The sequence below is a fragment of the Gymnodraco acuticeps genome, unplaced genomic scaffold (genome assembly GCF_902827175.1).
Source record: "Gymnodraco acuticeps unplaced genomic scaffold, fGymAcu1.1, whole genome shotgun sequence".
NCBI lineage: Eukaryota > Metazoa > Chordata > Actinopteri > Perciformes > Bathydraconidae > Gymnodraco > Gymnodraco acuticeps.
This window is the reverse complement of record NW_022990583.1, coordinates 3917247-3940532: the sequence shown is the minus strand read 5'-3', so window position 1 is coordinate 3940532 and position 23286 is coordinate 3917247. Positions and strand designations below refer to the sequence as shown.

Genomic DNA, 23286 nt, shown 5'->3' with positions numbered 1-23286 from the left:
AGTTGGGAGGCGTGGCTTACTTCAGGATAGCGCAACAGCCCCTCAATATGTCTGCGCACGGCCCTGCCTGTGTACCACTTTATTGACACTCCGTCTGCATTTCGACATGCAATCCTAAACGTCTTTCACAAAACGCTGACAGTCTTAAATGATCGTGACACTTACAGTTCATACTTTGATCGATTATTTGCTATAAAGCTCAGACCAGATGACCGGGGGAGTCTCACACTGACAGCACTGAGAAACACGGGCAGGTCAAAGCTGCACTTTATTTATCTGAAGCTCTTTCGTCCCGGGATAGAGTACCCTACAATAAAAACACGTGAGGAGGGGGGAGAGAGAGAGAGAGAGAGAGAGAGAGAGAGAGAGAGAGAGAGAGAGGAGGAGGAGGAGGAGGAAGCAGCGTTGGACAGGCGCGTTTGTGATCACCACCTCTGTCAAAAATAGACCGGCGGACTGAGGGGTTGCGAGAGAAACGGTATGTCAGCGCCTGCTTCAATCTATCGCTATTAAACTCTACTTTGATATACCTACTGTTCTTTTCATAATCCTAGAATATAATACCTTAGTAGCCTATAATAAAATGTGATGACACAGTTTACAATGGACAGCAGACTGAGCTTTGGATCCTGAGGGTGCTCTTATATCATAGAGGTTTATACATTGTCGTGATTAGGACGTAACATCTTCTCACAGGACCCAGCCATGGATAAGAAGGACGAAGCGGAAATGATGGACGCACCCAAACACCAACAAAATGGGGATTTAAGGTATATTTCAATAATTATTTCTCAAAGCCAAGTTCAGTAGATTCATAGAGTGATGGTTTAAACCATCAACAGGTGTCTCAATTGTTATATAGAGGAAATATAAACTTTATATTCAGGCATCATGCGTTTTGAATCCTCCAGTAAAAGCAAGAAGAAAGGAAAGAAGAAAGAGAAAGAACCAAAGTTGCCCATGGTTGGCGCCATTGGTGTGGTGAGTTCAGACTGTAATCTCTCCTTCTCATAACCAGCTGTCTATGCAATGTGCCTACATTTTAAACTGATAAAATCATTTGATAATTAATGTGTAAACCAAGCCAATGAAAGCCATTTCTACTGTTGTTATATTGCTTTAGATGCAAAAACAACAGAAAAATATGTATTGATTGTTGTATGATTCTGAGATTAATGGGTAAAGACCGATAATGGGCTGTAAGTGGGATGATGTTACAAGTACACCAGAGAGGTAGGTGTGTGTGTGTGTGTGTGTGTGTGTGTGTGTGTGTGTGTGTGTGTGTGTGTGTGTGTGTGTGTGTGTGTGTGTGTGTGTGTGTGTGTGTGTGTGTGTAGGCATAAGTGGTTTATGAGACCAATATTCAGGTTTACATACCAGCATTACAAGACCGGTCGGGTTATGAGACCAATTTTGGTGGTCTCGTAAACCTTGGAATTTAAATTCATATAATTATTGAACAATAATATTTTAATGCATAATTAATAATTGTATACTCAGTACCATGTCTGTATTATTAGGTAATATTGCTATTTGACTGTTTTCACCCCCCACACATGTTGTATGGCCTTTACAAATATTGACCTCATAAACCATGGGTCGGCAACAGGCGGCCCGCGGGCCATTGTTGGCCCGCCAGCAATAATATTTGGCCCGTAATTTTGAGAATCAAAAATAAAATATATATATATATATATAAATATTTTTTTTTTTTTAACAACATAGGACCGAGAGTCGCACATTAGGGTTTCCGTCAGCCGGTAATCACCGGTTTTTATCAGGTAAAATTTATTAAAACCCGGTAAATTCAAAACCTGCTGGTCAAAATGTCTGGTAATAATTAGGGATGCTCCAATCGATCGGCCGCCGGTCATTATCGGCCGATATTCACTCTTAATAGTTTGATCGGTGCTCTCTATAAAGGCCGATCAGGAGAGCTGGATCTGATCGATATGGACATAAACGCGAGTGAAGTATAACCGGACCCGAGAGAGAGATCAGATCAGCTGCTGCATAATCACCTGAAGCCCCGCCCACTGTTTAGCGCGCTGCATGAGAAACTGACGGGCTGTCAGGAGAGAGGGAGAGGGGAAAAGAGAGGATCCGTTTCTCCCGTGTTATTACCCAAAGTTAATGTAAACTTTTGAATAATGTACTTCATCTACTACAAGTAGTTTGTTTGAATGTAATAATTATGTTGTTTGTTGTTTGTGGAATCATTTATTGAAAAATGAATCTGAACTTTTCGATCTGTAACGATTATAAACTGAAGCGATATAAAAATGACTCCCATTAACTGAGTTTTAAACATCAGCATATCTTGTCATAGTCCGGTGATTACCTGCTAACAGAAATGTTGCTACACCATTATTATTAATATTATTATTGAAACATGACCGGTAAGTTTCAAATTTGTCCGGTAAAATAAATTCTGTCCCGACATATCCGCTTACATTCATAATGTCAGCGGAGGGAGGGGAAGCGGCGCTGTGGAAGAGCAGAGTGGAGGGAGAGCTGTCAACTTCCCTTTACAAGCTTCAAACATGTATTTATCGTGTGATTTTGGAAATACAAGTTCCATATTCTGAAAGCCAAGACTTTGTTTATTTCAAATCAAATAAAACACCCGAACCCCGAAAAACTAGTTTTTTAAGCAAATCCACGTTTATTTTTAAATGAGCCGTTGCGACTTCCGACTGATTTCGATAGAGCGGGTCACATATGCAAATGTATGGTTGTGGGGAACCAGGTCAATTAAAGTATTTATTTAACTATTAAATACATTGAGTTTGAGTAAAATACTTGGTTACTGATTAATTTAGGTTATACAATATTAAATTGCAAAGCAAAACATGCTGTAATTGATTTATTTTGTCCTTTGATATTTTTTAAAGGTTTTCAACCTGAAAGAATCCTAATGTAATGTAAAGTTGAAATAAAGAAAAGGAAAAAGGATTCCAGTTGTCCATGCGTCCTCAGTTGCCCCTCAAGCCTCTCAAATGTGGGCAAACACTCAAATAAATGCCAAAAACCCAGAGAACTTGACAATACTTATCAGAATAAAAGTATGTTAAATAACACTGCTACCTAGTTAATAACTCTACTTTACTCAGTGGAGGCTCGTCCATTGAGGAAAGGGAGGACCATCCTCCCTAACATTTCAGAGAAAAATAAACTTTGAAGAGAACAATAAATACACCTCAATTTAAAAGATAAGTCTGTTAAAATACAGATAATAGCCCTGGCTTTGGGACTGAAATGGGGCTAGAGAGGACGAGCCTCCCTTTGGGCGGGTCTAGCCAGAGGCTCTGGATTGGGCGCCTATATCATCAGTGAACCAATCAGCGGATCTGACTGCGCATCAGAGTGTTGATGGGGAGGCTTATCAGCGATATCAGAGTTTTTTCTGAACCGGGGAAAAAGGGGCGCTGCGCCCTCTGACCAAAATAAATTCCTTGAATTAGGCTTTGATTATGTTCTGGCCCGCCATCTTGTGGCTCAGCAAAAAATTGGCCCGAGGCCAAACTTACTTGCCTACCCCTGTCATAAACCATGATGTGTGTGTGTGTGTGTTGATTTCTGAATTAATAAATTATACAAAATTCCGCCAAATGTTACACATTCCCCCGCCATTTTACACACAAAATGGCGGCAAATTTCAGCCTCGCGCATGTAAGTCATACGTCATACAACTAGGCCTCGCCCCCACGTCTGAGTGTTACCCGCGAATAACGGCATTATCATTAGGGGTGGGCGATACCACAAAATCTGGATTCGATCCGATACCAAGTATTTCAGGGCCAGTATCGCCGATACCGATATCGATACCGATACTTTTTTTTAATGAAAAGCGTCTTATGTACTTTCATATAGGGGAGAGCTGCATGACATGATTTTTGAGCTGAAATCATCATAAATAAACTAAATCTGAATTCATTTTCATGAATAAAGACAGGACAGTTTTTATAGACAAATACACGTTTTACTTTTGCAAATTTAAAGTGCAAACATGAAAAATAACAATACAAAGTGGCCAAAGTAGCGAACTGTCTTCTTGCACACATCACAGTTCGCTACGTTTTAATGGCCAGTTGTGAAATTGCTCCACACAACGCTGCTCTTTCTCTCAGCCATCATGCGCGTGTGTGTGTTGCACTCGCGAGTCGCTGGCTGCTGCTGTCCTGCCCTGCTGGCTGCTGTCAGTCAGCTTGATAATCGGCGTTCAGGCAGGGAGCCTCGAGGAGAAGAGGACAGCAGTGGGGAGAGAAGAAAAGAGCATATACTTGTGTTCGTCTGCACATAGTTTTTTGAAGAAATGGACGAGTAGAGGAGACGAGAAAAAAAGTATAACAGTATCGATCCTATTGGCTCTAGTATCGATATTTTGAAACGTAACGTAATATCGGAGGTATCGATATTTTGGGATCGATCCGCCCACCCCTAATTATCATCCTAGAACTTCAACGAGTCGCCTGGATAATCGAACATAGTGAAGTAAGTCGTTCATATTTTATACTAAAAACTAGTCTGATAGATTGACACAACTGACTAAAGTGAACGTTAACTTATGTATTTGATCGTGTCCAAGTAAGGGATAATGTGCAGTTACCTTCATGCCGATCTAGATCCCTCCGCTTCGCGTCGGGCTCCTGATCAGCCTGTCGGTGTTCTTTTCCCCATAATGACCGCGTTGTTGCACATTATCCCGCTTATTACATGGCCACATTCTCAACAAAGTAACATTATGAATCCCAATATTAATTGAAATGCTTTTATGGATTTAGAAAATTATTTTATTGATTTAAAAAATAGTTGTATTGATTTAAATTGACATGCATCCGCTAAGAAAAATAGTCCGTTGTTACCGTTTGAACTAACGTAGCAACGGCAGGAACTGTTTCGATAGTGTTTTTGAGGAGCTTTTTGATTACAGATTTGAAAACATCGCTGCTTGCTTTAAAAGTAGCACAATTCATGAAGTCAAACCTTGGAAAGTATCTAGTACTTCTCCGCTGTTTTCTTGTCCCTCTTGTCTTTTTCTTTTCTTCGCTGGGGACTCATCAGCCACTAACCATTACTCCAAATTACTGTGCTCTCCAAATATATTCAAATTAATGTTAAAATCCTCCATGTTGCTATCACACGACAGCGGAAAACTAAAGACAATCAGACAGTTTGCTTTTCAAACTGTTACATTTGAAAAACAGTTAGAGCGTCTCTTGTCAGTTTGAAAAGCCAACGGCAGGAACTGCTTGCGTTTTTGTGGAGCTTTTTGATTACAGATTTGAAAACATCGCTGCTTGCTTTAAAAGTAGCACAATTCATTATGTCAAACCTTGGAAAGTATCTAGATATCCCTGCCCTAATGCCAAAGTAACTGGCAACTGAATATGTGTCGCCGTTTGATGTCTATGTCTGGACCGCTGCGTAAAAAGGAGGGTTTCTGCCCCGTTACACCTGCGCTGTTTTTCATGTCCCAGTTCGAAAAGGCCCAACGGTATACAGTTAAATCGACCGGACTTCTTTCTGAAGATGTGAGCGTCCTTAACAACGGTCAATAAGTCCTTGACAGCGGTCTGTCTGTTCGGTATTAACAACTTGTCACGTGTTCTGAATTGACCAATCAGAATCGAGTATTCAACTAAGCCATGTAATAATTGTCCATAATTTCCCTCTGCCTCGACTGTCAAAGCAGAACTTTAATGTCAATGTTAACATTAGGCTATACATTATACATTATTTTATAAGCTAGGCCTACATAATACTTTATCACTTATTTTATTATTAAAACTTCAGTTACGAAAACAGTGAGGGCAGCAAAGTTACAGGTTTGTTATCATTTTAACTGAATTTCTGCAGGTAAATGAGCAACTGACCCCATAGACCAGTAAGTGGCTAGGTTTGTGTGTTGTGTGTAAACAGACCTCATAAATACAACTGACCCCATAAAACACCAAGTGGCTAGGTTTGTGTGATGTATGTAAACAGACCTCATAAACCCAGTTGGCCCAATATACCACAATTTGGTCCCGGCCCCATAAGCCTGTGAAATGTCACATATTTTATATATATATATATATATATTATGTATGTTCTGAAAGTGAAATTTTTCTTTTGAATTGGAAATTGTCTTCTGGGGTTCAGTGGAAATATTTGTACCTTATTTTTAATATGACAGGATGGTGGGAAAGGTATGTCCCTATAAACCACTGAAAAACCCCATTGACCTTGTAAACCACATATGCTGTGTGTGTGTGTGTGTGTGTGTGTGTGTGTGTGTGTGTGTGTGTGTGTGTGTGTGTGTGTGTGTGTGTGTGTGTGTGTGTGTGTGTGTGTGTGTGTGTGGTAAGAGGAGGAGGCGGGGAGAGAGGATGGGAGTGTGGCACATCCTCATGTTGTTTGGGTTCGACTCCCGGTGTCCCCTGCTGTGAGAATATAATAGCTGCATAGAGTTTAAAGTATTTCCCTTATTCTGATTGCATTGATCACATTTGTTATTAAAATATCAAGCAAGTTACCAGGAGAATTCACAATATACAATCATATACTGACTGACATCTGCTTTGGTCTTTCCACACTCTGTCTTTTATGTGAGTGTAGTTTAGGTTTGCAAGCGGCGTGGACATTCTGTTGATCCTGACTGGGACGCTCTGTGCTATGGTTCACGGTGTCATTCTTCCTCTCATGTGTATTGTGTTCGGGGACATGACAGACAGCTTTATAAATGACTCTGCGATGAGCAGCATCCCCAGTGAGTTTTCAGTTAGACATAGGAGTCATAATTACCTGAATTAGGTTAAGGTTGTCAATAACACATCATAACAATGCATTTTCTTACCTTGTGTCTTCAGATGCCACAGCACCAAGAAACAGCACATTACAAGCAGAAATGAAGGGGTAAGACTTTATATAAAGCATAAACAGAGCAGGCTGTTGGGTGAAAAATATCTCCAAAATGTTAAATGTATTGTTGTTAATGGTTTTTATATTTGTATAAAGTTTAGGTGGAGGTCGAGGAAATTGCAGTGGTTTCTCTATAAAAAATATATTTAATAAATTGCATCAACTTTTTGTTTGTATTTCCATGTTTAAATGTATAAGTTAACTTATTTACCATCTTGTTCAAATCTAACCAATTATTAAAATGGGCAGATTCTACTCTCATTTTCAGGTTCATAATTATTTTTCATTTTATTAAAATTGTATATGTTGACATATAACAACATGTTATATGTTTTTTTCTTCTCCTACTATATGTCTGAATATACATGTATTCAACCTCTATCTGAAAACGCTCCTTTTTGTGGCAGTCTCTTTAAACCCCCATCAAAAAAGCCAAGTGTACAGATTGTGAGGAAAATGTGTCGCACCTTTGTACAGGTTGTTTTCAAACCTTGGGTGGATATACTCAGATGAAAGCGGTATATTCTATAGCCTGCATGATACATAGTGGAGCCAAATCTGCATGGCTGGTTGAATCCCATATTTGACTTTTTTTTCTTTTTTGACAGTTTGTGGGTTTTTAGGTACTCCAAATACCCAACTGTGTAAGAACGATAAATGTCCCATTTAAAGTCATATAAGTCAAAAATACTGCTTTCTTTCCAGGTTTGCCATCAGCTACTCCATCCTGGGATTCGTCGTGCTGCTGGTTGCCTACGGGCAGGTGGCCTTCTGGACGCTGGCCGCTGGACGGCAGGCCACACGCATCCGCAAGCTGTTTTTCCACCACATCATGCAGCAGGACATCGGCTGGTACGATGTCACTGAAACAGGAGAGCTCAACACGCGTCTCACAGAGTGGGTAACGGACAAGTCACACACACACATTTTCTCATACAACCATATTCAAATAAAGCAGGGCTCAGCAGCAAACTTAAACAAAAAAATGAACCAATACTTTTTTCAAATAAATGATTGATTATTTGGTTAATGCAAGTGAAAAATACCCACCACAATTTCCCAGAGCCTCTGTTTACATTTTGACCCCTTGATAGCAACAACATTTTAAAAGCACTTTTCTCCTAAAGGAGGAAAATTAAAAGATAATAAATAAATAGAAAGTACTTTTATCCAGATTTCCAGAACAGCTTTCTTGTACATTTTAAGTTTTTGCTGGATAATTTTCTCTAGATCAACTTATCAATTATTTATTTCAGTTCTTCTGTAAAGTGGTTATCATCTCTGACATAGAAAAACATGGTTGTTTCCAGCATATATTCTATTAGTGTACAATATAATCCTTCACCTGAGTTAAAACATTTAGTTTCACGGTTTTCACTTTACAACATTACATGCAGCATTCCTTTTTTATGTGCATGCGCAGTGATGTCTATAAGATCCAAGAAGGAATTGGCGACAAAGCTGGGAGGCTTCTCCAGGCCTTTACCACCTTCGTCACAGCGTTTGTCATCGGCTTCATCAAAGGCTGGAAGCTCACCCTCGTCATCCTGGCTGTTAGCCCTGCGCTGGCCATTGCAGCTGGAATCTTCTCCAAGGTAAATCTCTTCTTCTTCTTCTTCTTCTTCTTCTTCTTCTTCTTCTTCTTCTTCTTCTTCTTCTTCTTCTTCTTCTTCTTCTTCTTCTTCTTCTTCTTCTTCTTCTTCTTCTTCTTCTTCTTCTTCTTCTTCTTCTTCTTCTTCTTCTTCTTCTTCTTCTTCTTCTTCTTCTTCTTCTTCTTCTCTTGTAAAGTTCACATGCTCTTAATCTATCTGTGTGCCATTCTCTTGCTATCCATTTGTTGTTCACAGGACTCAGCCCCCTGCAGGTATTCTTAATAACATTGTGTCTTTCTCCTTGTCTTATTAGGTGCTGGCGACTTTCACTACTAAAGAGCAGACTGCATATGCCAAAGCTGGAGCTGTGGCAGAAGAGGTGCTCTCTGCTGTCAGGACAGTGTTTGCCTTCAATGGTCAAGACAGAGAAATCAAGAGGTGTGTACAATATGATCAAAAGCAAAAATAAGATAATACCGAATAGCAGTGATTGTAAATATATAACCCTGAGTACCGTGGGTAGGGTATAATATCACATCAGAAGTTTCTAGGTGTTTTCAGTCACCTATCTGAGCTGAATTTCACTGCAGGAACATCCACATCCACAGTTAAATGCAAACTAGATTTTGACATTCATACTGATCTCATTGGGGAAAAAATCAGACTTAACGTGGTTATTTTCTATTCAACAAAGCATTACTTCTGTGTAGGGAGAATACATCTTGGCACGTAAACTGTTCTAAGTCAGAGAAATAGCCCCTGCAAAGGCTGTAACTGGATACAACCCATAAAACCCCCATACGATGTGATTAGTGTTTCTACTGATGTGACATTTAATGATGCCAAAGGCCTGTTGTCATTGCAATCTAATTTATATATCTAACTATGCTCTCCACTGACATGTCCTTGTGCTCCTGTTTTTGATTGTTTTAAACCACAGATACAATAAGAACTTGGAGGATGCAAAGAATATGGGAATAAAGAAGGCGACATCTGCTAACTTTTCCATGGGCCTCACCTTCCTGTTGATCTACCTGTCCTACGCTCTGGCCTTCTGGTACGGAAGTACGCTCGTCCTGAGTAATGAGTACACCATTGGATCCGTACTCACCGTGAGTAGACACATTTAGAAAGAGATCCTATTCATCGTTTCTCTTAAAACAAAAGGGAGACTCTAAATAAGAGAAGTTGCTTAGCTAACACTGATGTGTGTCTCTTAAGGTGTTCTTCACCGTGCTGATTGGAGCGTTCGCTGTGGGACAGACCTCTCCCAACCTCCAGACTTTCGCCAGCGCCCGGGGAGCTGCATATAAAGTGTACAGCATTATTGATCATGTAAGGAATGCAACATTCTTACCCAAAGCACACCTTTCACATGATGTTTTTTTAGACATTGTTGCTGCTGGACAGTTGTCAGTTTGTATTACTGAACATGCAGCGCTGTACTCTGGCACTCTGGGGAGCCACTTTGATGCAGCCGACAACCTGGAGACAGAAATGTTGGATTTTACTCTAATTAGAGCACCTGCTGTCAGGTCATTTGGTTGATACTACACAGCTGTGGCTCTGTGAAGTTACTGTGCATGTACCCTGAGATACAGTATCAGTTTTTACAAACATTACACCCTTAATACACATGTGCAGCAGATTCCTTGTAATGGTATGTTTACCATATCTTCTGGTATCGTATCCCATCATTTCATATAAAATGTTATCTTATTTTAACTTAGTGCATTGTATCTCAGCGCAACAAATTATATTGTATTTTATTTTATCTAATTTTATCGTATTTTATTTTAGCTTGTCATATCTTATCTCATTATATCATATCTTAGATTATCGTATTGTATCTTATGTCATTATATCGTGTCATATCTGAGCTTATGTTATTGAATCGTATCTTATCTTATCTAATATGTGGAATTTAAAATGGTCTAAGAAACACAATAGAACCACTTCCGCAGTCTGGTCTCTAGTTATTCTGGGCCATGCATGTTTATACTGTGCGTCTGTTATTCTTTCACAGTGACTACCCACTCAGATTAGTTTATAAGCACGGACAACATCTGTTTAAGCATGAGCAATAATCACACAGCCTAAAGCAAAACTCAAAAAGTATAAAATCTCCTCTCAGGGCCTTTTCGTTTTTTAAAAGGTCCAAACTCAGAATTTTAGAAGAGTATCCATTCCAAGTCAAGGACTCTTGCTTCGTGACATCTGATCTAAAATAAGCAGTATGGATACCCTTTGCTGTCTAATCTTAAACACAGAAAGATGAGGCCTCCAAGAAGGACATAAAACAGTCTCACATTCTCAGTCCAAACAGAGCTAAACCATTGAGGTGGAACTGCAGTGTGTGTTTGTGTGTGTGTGTGAACGTGTGTGTCTAACCTACCTAGAGAAGCAGAAAAAACGCAAAGCGCTCACCCTACTGTGGGACAGCTTTCCTGCCTTTGTCTTATTGATGTTTTGAGAAGGATCAGGTTATTTATCCAACTGTGGCCGAACTACAAACAGGAACAGAGAGCTGAGTTTTTTAGGAGTGAAATAAAAGTTAAATTTGTCTCAACAGAAACCGGCCATCGACAGTTATTCAGAGGCCGGCTTCAAGCCTGACTCCATCAAAGGAAACATTGAGTTCAAGAACATCCGCTTCAGCTACCCCTCAAGACCAGACATCCAAGTACGTTCACCATAGACACTGTTTACTGAACTCTTAAACACATTATTCAAACTTTATCTCGTAAATGACGTTGTTTATTTTTGTAGGTTTTAAACGACTTGTCTCTGAGTGTGAAGAGTGGACAGACCATTGCCTTGGTAGGGAGCAGCGGCTGTGGGAAGAGCACAATGATCCAGCTGCTGCAGAGGTTCTACGATCCTCAGGAAGGATCTGTGAGTGACGTTTCCAAAACGCTTCATTTCAATTGGATTCATTTAGTATTTGTTAGCATATCCGCTCTGCTATATTCCAGGACTTAAAATACTACTCAATGTTTTTAGCATGAACTCCCATAACATTATTTGATTTCATTGGATCAGGTGTGACATGAACAAAAACATCTGGGTAGTGTTTTCAGTGTTCACTGCAGACCGTAGTTGTTTCCTGCTTCCCAGGCAGCTATTCTAAGAAATCCACTTTGAGAATCTAAAAAAGTTGTTGTCTAAAAAGTGTTGATTGATGAGATTGGCCACGGTATCAAATATTCGCAGCTCTTAATGCTAAATGAAATAAGTCCCCAAAAGTGTCGACTATTTTTTAAACAATGACGAGATGCTGTTTCAGATAAATATGACTGTTATATGTTTGAATCCTGTTTTTCAGGTGACTATTGACGGGCACGACATCCGTTCTCTTAACATCCGCTACCTGAGAGAGATGATCGGCGTGGTGAGTCAGGAGCCTGTTCTCTTCGCCACCACCATCGCAGAGAACATCAGAATGGGCCGACTTGACGTGACCAAACAGGAGATCGAACAAGCTGCCAAGGAGGCCAATGCATACGACTTCATTATGAGCCTTCCTGACGTATGACTGTGTTAATGACTCCCTGTTCTGTGTGTTTATCAAGATCTCCTTCAACCACTTGCTAATATTGAAACTCTTATTGTTGAGCAGACGTTTGAGACGATGGTCGGAGACCGAGGAACTCAAATGAGTGGCGGACAGAAGCAGAGGATCGCAATTGCTCGAGCTCTAGTCCGCAACCCCAAAATCCTTCTGTTGGACGAAGCCACATCTGCGCTTGATGCTGAGAGTGAGACCATTGTGCAATCTGCACTCGACAAGGTACAAATACACAAATCCTGTTCTACCTCATCCAGAACACAGCTTTGCACTTTGATACTGACATAAAGAAAGGTAGTTAGAATCCTAGATTCATGTGGTTTACTACTTCCTTACATGTTAGAATGTTTATAAAATTGTACGTACTATTTTTTATCCTTTTTGTTAATCTAAGCAAAGACATAACAACTGGGACACATGTCTTTGTGTGCAGGTCCGACTCGGTCGTACCACCATCATTGTTGCCCACCGCCTGTCAACCATCAGAAACGCTGACGTCATCGCTGGCTTCCAGAAAGGTGAAGTTGTAGAGATGGGGAGTCACAGCAAACTGATGGAAGAAAAGGGAGTCTACCACACACTGGTCACCATGCAGGTAAAACACACAAACTATTTATTTGGGTTTGAGTTCAAGGGAAACTTTCAGAATGGTCAGTCATATTGTTTTCCTCTCTCTCTTTCTGGTGCAGACTTTCCAGAAAGAGGAGGAGACGGATGAGGCAGAGTGTGAGCCGTCTGCTGATGAGAAGAGACCGTTAGTCCATACCAACTCTCACTCCTCTCTGAAAAATAGGAAGACCACAAGAGGCTCCTCCTTCGCTGTCTCAGAGGCAGACAAAGAGGAGAAAGAAAAGTTAGATGAGGAGAAATTGGAGGAGGTGAGCTGTGCTGCCACATCTCTGGGCTTTGGGTGGATGGGTCAACATGGTCTGTGCAGGTTATTCAATACTTTAGCTGACATTTGGACAAAGGTCAGATCAGGGCTCTCCTCTTTTCCATTACAACTGTCAAGCTATCAAACTCTAGCATTGCTTTGTGTGGTTTGAATGGCTATGATTGTTTTTAAAAGAGGAAGGTGGGACGAGCACATGATCTTGATATATGCTGGGGATGTATTTAATCATTTCTGTAAATCCTCCCATATCTATTACAAATATGACTTGTTTTCTGAGGAAGTATAAAGGCGTCTCTGTTATAAACGCAGCTTATTTACGTGAACTTTATCCAAGGGTATCTCATATTCACAGAGTCAGAGACCATTCTGCATAGGTCCCCTTCTTCACATTTTAAATCAGAAAAAACGTAACACATTTGGATCAGAATGTGTTGTTCTTACGGCCCGTCCACACAGCGGCGTGCGTTGAAGCTTCCAACGCTTCTGCCCATTCACTTTGAATGGGGTGACGTCACTTTTAGCCGAACTGCATTTTGGGAAGCGACGTGGAGCGTTGCTGGCGTAGCTGGCGTCAAAAGTTGAGCAATGTTCAACTTTTGACGCCTCAACGGAGGCGTCAGCCAATGAAATCCCGTTTATTCAAATCTGCCAGTACAAGCGCTAGCCAATCAAACCGCGTGTATGCTGGGAGAGACTACGCAGGTCATTTCCTCATATTCAAAAAAATGGAGGGAAAATTCATTGTAGCGGTAGTGAATCACCCGGTGCTGTATGATCAGTCTCTGTTCATCTACCGGGATACAAACCGGAGGAGCGAGGCATGGAGGGAGGAGGCAGAGACAGTGGGTGAAACTGGTAGGTTGTCGCCTGTTTGGGGATTTTATATCCAGTTTACTTCGTTTTAACATTGCTATTGCTTTGTATGTCGGGCGGGAGATTCATGTGATTGGTTGTTGGTCGCGTTGCTCGCAAAAAATCCCCAAGCTTCAGATACGCCTCCAAGCGTCAACGCACGCTGCTGTGTGGACGCTCCGTTACTCCTCTCAGGGCTCACCTTATATTCCTATTCTGAAACAGAAATACAGAGATATTATTAACTGTAGCAAAGAAATATCAAGGAAGTCCAGGATTGCTATTCGGCGTTTCCTTTTAAGTATTATCTGTTAAGTCAGATAGTGACCCATGTTACTGTGGCTTCATGTTTCTTTTGTCCCTTCTGCCTTTCCCTGCCTATGAACTATGTACACAATAACCCTAATGTAAGATGTACACCTCCTCCTCTGTTACCTAAACCATCTTTCCCCACATTCTAGCAGTTGCGTAATAAATGTAGTTATTTACCACAGTCCTGGAAAAAAGAGGGGAAATGCGTGTGAACGAGATGTGACTCAGCTCTTTCTGCCTTCACCCTGCTTATGAACTATGTACACAATAACCCTAAGATAAATATATACAATGTACTTTCTCCTCTAATGCGTGAACAGTCTTTCCCTCCATCTTTCCCCACATTCTAGCAGTTGCGTAATACATTTAGTTATTTACCACAGTCCAGGGAAATGCGTGTGAACGAGATGTCACGAAGCTCTTTCTCCCTCTTCCTGCAGGATGAAAATATCCCCCCTGTGTCGTTCTTCAAAATAATGCGTCTCAACATTCCTGAGTGGCCTTACATTTTGGTGGGGACGATCTGTGCCATCATCAACGGCGTCATGCAGCCACTGTTCGCTATCATCTTCTCCAACATCATCACTGTATGTTACTCTTAATATCTGAGCACCACAAAAGTGATATGGTGGTTATTTATGTTCAAATGCAGCATTTGTCAGATGTTGAAGAAGCCTACAGACAAACTGTTTCTCCTCTTCTCAGGTGTTTGCACATCCAGATCCAGCCGTCGTCAGGACAAGAGCTTCGTACTTTTCTCTGATGTTTGTTCTTATTGGAGCGGTGTCCTTTGTCGCCATGTTTTTCCAGGTATGCGTGTTCACACACACTCACATGCATGTTCATTTAAGGTGCGTTCATTGCCCTCAAATAAATAGTTTGACACTTGAAGCACTTATATGATTTCCTGCTGAGGGTCAGAAGAGAAGATTCCTCTCGTGTCTGTACAATAAATGTAATGGTATACCATACACAGCAGCTGTTTAGCTTGGCAGCATAACGTCTGTCAACAGGTCTGTCTTGTAGCTGTGGCTGTATATTATCTGTACAAACATGAGATTGGTGTCTACCTACTCATCTAACTCTTGGAATGAAGCTCCCAATAAGTTCCCAAAATGTCAAATTGGTTCTATATACAGTATATGCCTAAATCCAAAGAGTGTCCATTGTACTTGGTTGGAAATGTAGAAACCTTGATAGCTACCACACAGGATTACAGTAAGATTTTATGTGAGTGCCCTTGCAAATTACACACACACACACACACACACACACACACACACACACACACACACACACACACACACACACACACACACACACACACACACACACATACACACACTTTATCGTGATGATAGTGTTGCAGTAAAAATACATGCAGGTGCTGTGACAGAGGTTTTTGCTATGTCCAGTTTTCATGTTTTCTGACTAAACGTTCACAGGGCTTCTGTTTTGGGAAATCTGGAGAGATCCTGACTCTTAAACTGAGACTCGGGGCCTTCAAAGCCATGATGAGACAGGTGAGTGTAAACAACAGAAATCTGAGACCTGTGCTTAATTATTAATAAAAAAGAGTCTCACCTCTTTCTCTCCTCCCCTGTGCTATATCTCTTTCTGGGCTGAGCTTCATCACAAATTCAATTATTAATAAACAATAACCAAGTCAGGAAGTATAAAGCTACATCGTTTTCATTAATAATAGAACCAGAATAAGTTGATTGTGTTTTTAGGAAAGGACAGACTCAAACATGTTGCTTTCTTAACTTTATGTATCTTTTATTTATACAGGGGAAAAACTATGAATTATGATTTCCTTTGATTGTTTTTGAATATATTTGTTTCACTTAAAATGTTGTTTTCTTAAAAATGATATATCCTCGCTTTGATGGGATAAAAACTAAAGTTTTATTTACAAAATGTATGCTAAACTTATTCCAGTATGCTTTAGTGTTTCAAGAATATTATGACGATTATGCGGAAAATATTGTTACCAGCACAATCGTGATACTTCCATATTATCCCAGGCTAAATTAAAACAATGTGGCACGTAAGACATTCCTGACTGCTGTTGTTTATTTAACGTTTTTAAATTACAAGTTAATGTATAGTATTTATTTTTAATACACATTTGTTTAAAGGACCTTGGCTGGTTTGACAACCCCAAAAACAGTGTTGGAGCGCTCACTACGAGACTGGCCACAGACGCAGCCCAAGTGCAAGGGGTAAGTCTCAACAGCAAACTCACACTCACAAAGACTACAGCAATGAATCGTCCCAGAAAACCAGGGGTCTTGTCGTCTGCTTTGTTCCCACCTGCTCAGGCTACGGGAGTGCGTATGGCCACGCTGGCCCAGAATCTCGCCAACATGGGCACCAGCATTATCATCTCCTTCGTGTACGGCTGGGAGCTGACGCTGCTCGTCCTGTCGGTGGTGCCCTTCATGGCGGTGGCCGGCGCTGTGGAGATGAAGGCGCTCACTGGACACGCTGCTGAAGACAAGAAGGAGCTGGAGAAGGCTGGAAAGGTAGAGATTCAGTGTGTCACAGTTCCAAGTTGTAATGACTCTGAGCACATTGTGTTAAATCACTAGCCTTTTGATATCCTTTAGAGTACATAACATGTTTTTATGATTTGTCTCTACAGATTGCTACAGAGGCCATTGAGAATATCCGTACTGTTGTCTCCCTTAACAGAGAACCAACGTTTGAGTCTTTGTATCAGGAAAACTTAGAAATACCATTCAGGTGTGTTACATTATTTAAACCAAATATCCAACATGCCCACTGGACATATGAACACAACTCAATGTTTATTAATAAAATTGGATGAATTAAAGGAGTAATCTCTCTGATTCACTGTGCAGGAACTCCCAGAAAAATGCCCACGTGCACGGTCTCACCTTCTCCTTCAGCCAGGCCATGATCTACTTCGCCTACGCGGGCTGTTTCCGCTTTGGAGCTTGGCTTGTTGAGGAGAACAGAATGGATATTCAGGGAGTATTCCTGTGAGTAAACAGACCGAGTGACCTTTTCTCGTCTCTTAATCAGTAGATAAAAACATATCTCTTCACACTCGCATATCCACCCTGATCATTATCCATCACACATCCTCTGTTTTATTTATTTGATTTGTTGCATTGTCTTGTTTATGTTTCTTATGCTGGTGTTAGGTATTGTGTATCTTGTTTTTTATGTGTTTGTACGGCGACCTTGAGAGCCTTGAAAGGCGCCTATATAAAATAAATGAATTATTATTATTATAAAGTTGAGTTGTTTTATATAGACGACTTGTGTTGGCGTGCACTTGTAGGTTACAGCAGATCAAAGCATTCCTGTTGGCCGGAGAAGATGTTTATATAGCTTGTAATCATTACCCCGGCCTGTAGTGTGCGAGGGGCCGCTGTGAGTGGGTTGGCTTGTAATCCAGATGACATTGTCACGCAAGACACCTGTACCTTTGGTGATGTAACAGTCACATGCGTGTTTAGGATGCTAACATGAATGTTGATATGGAGCCACTGCCTTCAAGTGTAGCCTACCTGTTACATAGAGAGGAAGTTCAAAGGACATTGCCCCTTCAGCTTCTGAACATATAACCATAAAACACAGAAACATTAACTCCTCACCCCCATTCACCATGTTATGCAACCTTGTGCAGTGAGTTAAGTAAGTAAATGAGTCTATAATGATGAACAAGACATCTATTATAACATGTTGATAGTCTGGAAATGAGACAAAATATCTACAGCCACACAATCAACCGTGTGATGCTTTTCTTAAACATAACGTTGTTCCTAACATTCGGTCTATATGCTGTAAATGTATTATCTCTTCGATTTACACACGGCATCTATTGCACGTCTGTCCGTCCTGGGAGAGGGATCCCTCCTCTGTTGCTCTCCCTGAGGTTTCTCCCATGTTCCCTTTAAACTGTGGGTTTTCTCCGGAAGTGTTTCCTTGTACGATGTGAGGGTCTAAGGACAGAGGGTGTTGTTTTCTCATACTGATATTCTGCACAAACTGTGCTGTTGTATTTGCTGTAAAGTGTCTTTACTGTAGGCTATTTTTATTATATGTACAGAAGTTTGGCTCCACCAAAAATCGTTTATAAATGTGCTATATAAATAAAACTTGATTTGATTTGATTTGATTTTGACCTAAAACATGCTAGTGTTTGCAGGTATATCATGTTCAGTTTAGCGTGTTAGCATGATAAATGAACTAATAAGCACTAAACACAAAGTGCAGCTGAGGCTGATGGGAATGTCATGATTAGTTGTGTGTCGTTTCATGTTCATTAACCAAAGTAATGGACACAACTAAGAGAACATGTATCTTAAACTTGAGAAAAATGTCTTTATACTTATTGGATGACTGCTGTGGAATTTGGTCATGATTTCTTAACTTCTGTTAGATATACTTAATATATCTATATGCGCTTGTAAAGCACTTTAAAAATGCTTGTCCTGTGACTGTGAAAATATGAATGATAAAACTAACGTACATGGATTTTCTCTCCTAGTGTGGTTTCTGCTATTCTGTACGGAGCCATGGCTCTCGGAGAGGCCAACTCCTTCGCTCCAAACTACGCTAAGGCCAAAATCTCAGCTGCCCACCTCATGGCACTGATGGGCAGAGAGCCCGCCATCGATAATCTATCCCAGGCGGGAGAGTCACCGGTACATTTTTAACACAAAGCCAAACCGAAAAAACAACACTCTTGTAATACCACTCTTTAGACAGATGCTAACACATCTCTCTTTTGTGTCATCTCTTTAAACCCCCAGGACAAATTTGATGGTAATGTGCAATTTGACAGTGTTATGTTTAACTACCCGTCACGCCCTGATGTGCAAATCCTGCAAGGGCTGAATCTGAAGGTGAGGAAGGGAGAGACTTTGGCCTTGGTGGGGAGCAGTGGCTGTGGAAAGAGCACCACCATCCAGCTGCTGGAGAGGTTCTACGACCCCAGAGAGGGGAGAGTGGTAAGAAGACAAATAGACGTACATACTTTGTTAACACCTTTATCTACTGCAACGTGTGTGTTTATGGCTACTTTACAGCACTGACATGATGAGAGGAAAATAAAAACTGTCTGAAGCTGGTGTAGCATGTGTGTTTTTATCTTTACTGCACCAGCCATTTCATTTTATCTTGATGGGATTCATTCCCGTTCATACTGACAGTCCTCTGAGAATGTGTATCATTTTATAACTAAATTCACATTTTTGTTGACGTTGAAAATGAAAAGCTATTTTTTTACTACACTGAGAGAACCCTTTGCAAAACCTCTCTGTACCTGAGTATGATGATAATAAATATACTTTTATTCTAAAAGGCACACAGACATACTTAGCAACTATTTGATGACCAAAGTGGAGTATTCAGCAACTATAGATCCAAATTATATTTCTTGGATACCAAAAACAAATCAGCATGTTATAGACGTAAAGCCCCATCAATCCTTTTACAGTAATGACTGCAAAATACTTTTCTCCTTCAGCTTCTGGACAATAAAAATGCACAAGAGCTGAACATCCATTGGTTGAGATCTCAGATAGGCATCGTGTCCCAGGAGCCTGTGCTGTTTGACTGCACGATAGCCGAAAACATCGCCTATGGAGACAACAGCCGCATTGCATCGCAGGCGGAGATAGAGGAAGCTGCCAAAGCGGCCAACATCCACAGCTTCATCGATAGCCTGCCACAGGTAACTGCTGAGGTTTCAGTGAGGAGATATGTCCAGACAAAGCCTGAAATTAAAGATATGTCATTTTTGTATGAGCAGTTTTATAACATCTCAAGGCCCTCTACTGGGCGTTTGGGAAATTGTTTCTCTAGTGGTACTTGTTTGGGCTATACTAGTATACTGTATGTGGCCAGGTTTAGAGATATGCCGTTTGTCAATACATCTTCTTCCTCCCTTTCTGAACAATGTCAGTTAATGGGATTTGTTTTTAGTGAATCTCACAGAATTTACATTACATCCATGTGTATTCAATTTAAAATCAACAGAGAAATATGTGTAAACTTATATAAAGGTTTCTCAAAATTAATAAATAATGGATCAATATTTCACTTTTAATCTTAATTTAAATAATAGCCTCACAACTGTCTCTCTGTTGTTTTGGTACCAATTACATTATTCTTTCTTGGAAATGACTCTACTAAGATAATGTTTAAGTATTTTAAATGGAAATATTTCAGCGAGGTGTTTGTTGGCTTTTGTCTTTATTTAACATGTATAACAATGCACCTCTCTCTCTCTGTGTTGAGCAGAAGTACAACACTCAGGCCGGTGATAAGGGAACGCAGCTGTCAGGTGGTCAGAAGCAGCGTGTAGCCATAGCCCGAGCTATCCTCCGCAACCCCAAAGTGCTGCTTCTGGACGAGGCCACCTCCGCACTCGACACTGAGAGTGAGAAGGTAAGTGTTACGGGCACCAAGACCAATGAGCAAGGAAATGGGGAGAACTGGCGTTTTACCAGAAAGGTCCTTTTAGATACAGTAGATTGTGCCTGGGAGATGGGCAGCAAAGAAACGTTTCATATACACAAAATGACAGAACACATCACAAACAAAACTTAACAAAAAAAACAATACAGGAATTGAACAGCAACAGTCTTAAGCTTAAAGTCGATTCATTAAATGCACTTAATCCACTGAGCAAATTAAGTGCAAGTTATTCAAAATGACAAACAATTGAATGTGCGTTATCCCTCCACGACACAGGAAGTATTAATAATTAAAATCAATAGAGAAAGATGGAACAAGCCACGCCTTTCTCCAAATGTTTTTCTATAAGTCCATGTGATCTCACTGTCATCATGCTGCTCTTCCAGGTGGTGCAGGAGGCGTTAGACGAGGCCAGTAAGGGCAGGACGTGCATCATTGTGGCCCACCGTCTGTCCACCATCCAAAACGCAGACCGCATCGCTGTCTTCAAGGGAGGAGTGGTGGTGGAAGAGGGGACACATCAACAGCTGCTGGCCAAAAAGGGATTCTACTTCATGCTGGTCACCACACAGATGGGACACGGGAGGGAATAGGAGGACATAGGCAAGGCAAGGCAAGGCAAGTTTATTTATATAGCACTTTTCAACACAAGGCAATTCAAAGTGCTTTACAAAAAATGAAAGACATTAAGAAAAGGGCATTTAAAATCAGTCATTAAAAAGAAAAGCTAATAAAAGAAACATTAAAAGAAAAAAGTACATGGATAAAAGTTACAGTGCAGTCTAAGATATGAATAGTTCAATTAAAAGCAGCGACAAAAAGAAAAGTCTTCAGCCTGGATTTAAAAGTAGTCAGAGTTGCAGCGGACCTGCAGGTTTCTGGGAGTTTGTTCCAGATATTTGGAGCATAATAACTGAACGCTGCTTTACCATGTTTAGTTCTGACTCTGGGACAGAAAGCTGACCAGTCCCGGAAGACCTGAGAGATCTGGATGGTTCATAATTTAGCAGGAGGTCAGAAATGTATTTTGGGCCTAAACCATTCAGTGCTTTATAAACCAGCAGCAGTATTTTGAAATCTATTCTTTGACACACAGGAAGCCAGTGTAAAGACTTCAGAACAGGAGTGATGTGATCCACTTTCTTAGTGTTAGTGAGGACTCGAGCAGCGGCGTTCTGAATCAGCTGCAGCTTTCTAATAGATTTTTTAGTGAGACCTGTGAAGACACCATTACAGTAGTCCAGTCTACTGAAGATAAAAGCATGGACAAGCTTTTCCAAATCCTGCTGTGACATTAGTCTTTTAATCCTAGATATATTCTTTAGGTGATAGTAGGCTGATTTAGTAACTGTTTTAATGTGACTGTTGAAACTCAGGTCAGAGTCCATGACTACACCTAGATTTCTGGCTTTATCTGTTGTTTTGAACATTGCACAATACAACACTGACGTGTCCAGAAATATTCATGTTTCCCTGCCCTGCAGTAGAGCAATGAATGTGATCATCAGACAAGTCAAAAAGCCAAGTCAAACTCCTGTATTACCGTTCATTAGTTGTCACTTCTAAGGGCCTTTTTCACAGGAGATATCATTTGATATGTGACAGTAGGAGATGTGCAGATGTTAATAAGATCACAGATACTTGTATTGTGCATGCTGGCTTACTGAATGTTATTAGTAACACCTGCTCTTCTACTATCACAAGTCAAAATGTCTGCTGTTTTTCCCCCCCAAGTTTGTGCCTTGAACACATGGACTCCTGTTTTCCTTTCTTTATAAAAGATGGACCAGGTGAATGGTTTTCTCCTGTGTGGATTATCACGTGTCTCTTTAAACTTCCACTCCGTGAAAAAGCTTTCTTACAGACTGAGCCGGTGAATGGGTTCTCTCCTGTGTGGACTCTCATGTGTGCCTTTAAACTTCCACTCCTACTTGTTGCCAATACGCCTTAGCTGTTGATTTCTGGTGCCGTCTTCTGTTAAGCGTTAAATACTACTGATGTACAGAGATTAAAGTTAGCGACACACTGGATTTATTATGCATGATAGGGTATTAAGTATACATCTGACATCATTATAAATGTTCTACAGTATATGTATTTGAGCACATTCTTTTATAATTACTTGATTTTCATGATGAAGAGTATCTTTTTGTTAGTTTGTGTTAATAATGGAATAGAAGTGCCTAAAATAAAAATATTGTACACACAGGGCTGTTCAGAGTTTAATTTTTTATTGTCACACTTTGGTTGCAATCACAAGGAATCCTATTGTTTCTACAAATGCAAGGAAGGACTAACCTTCTTGTAAAACTTGCCTTTATGTAACTATTAAAGTTTTGTATTCAGTAATTGAATCATCCACTTACTTTAACATCAGATTACAGTTCGCAACATTTTGAATAAAACAAAAGTATTAAAAATGTTAATTATTAAGCTAGTGTTCATTGTATGTTTAAATGAAGTACAATCTTATTCACATTTTGCCATTTCCAAAACCTTTGTCAACACAGACAGATTTGTTTTTAAATGCAGAGGAAATGAGGGGATGGAAATCACAGTGTTTTGGGCTCATTCACGTTTTACAGCAGCAATCCTTCCATACATTCGTATTAACATTTAGCAATCTCAAGCGTGACGTACAGATAAAGGAAAGCTGCATAGTGTGTAGGCTTTTTGAGGTGCGGTGACCAAGCAAGTAAGGCAAC

At 40.4% G+C, this 23286-nt stretch overlaps 1 protein-coding gene across 4 annotated transcripts; it reads left to right on the top strand.

Moving 5' to 3' along the window:
• Positions 1 to 398: 398 nt before the first annotated feature.
• Positions 399 to 21375, top strand: abcb4 (ATP-binding cassette, sub-family B (MDR/TAP), member 4). 4 transcript variants are annotated; one of them, XM_034228306.1, is made up of 28 exons: positions 399 to 478; positions 697 to 770; positions 912 to 981; positions 6601 to 6751; positions 6852 to 6897; positions 7609 to 7800; positions 8327 to 8498; positions 8809 to 8933; positions 9436 to 9607; positions 9717 to 9830; positions 11068 to 11178; positions 11265 to 11390; positions 11821 to 12024; positions 12115 to 12285; positions 12497 to 12658; positions 12753 to 12941; positions 14563 to 14709; positions 14828 to 14932; positions 15568 to 15645; positions 16264 to 16347; positions 16447 to 16650; positions 16770 to 16870; positions 16990 to 17130; positions 18648 to 18804; positions 18913 to 19110; positions 19629 to 19835; positions 20405 to 20551; positions 20968 to 21375. In XM_034228306.1, the coding sequence occupies exons 2-28, from the start codon at positions 706 to 708 to the stop codon at positions 21172 to 21174; spliced, it is 3846 nt and encodes a 1281-aa protein (XP_034084197.1). In that variant the 5' UTR covers positions 399 to 478; positions 697 to 705; the 3' UTR covers positions 21175 to 21375. The 4 variants fall into 4 exon arrangements, with proteins under 4 accessions (XP_034084197.1, XP_034084198.1, XP_034084199.1 ...); XM_034228307.1 differs by lacking the exon at positions 399 to 478 and having other exon boundaries at positions 677 to 770; XM_034228308.1 differs by lacking the exons at positions 399 to 478; positions 697 to 770; positions 912 to 981 and adding an exon at positions 4351 to 4494 and having other exon boundaries at positions 20968 to 21374.
• Positions 21376 to 23286: the final 1911 nt, after the last annotated feature.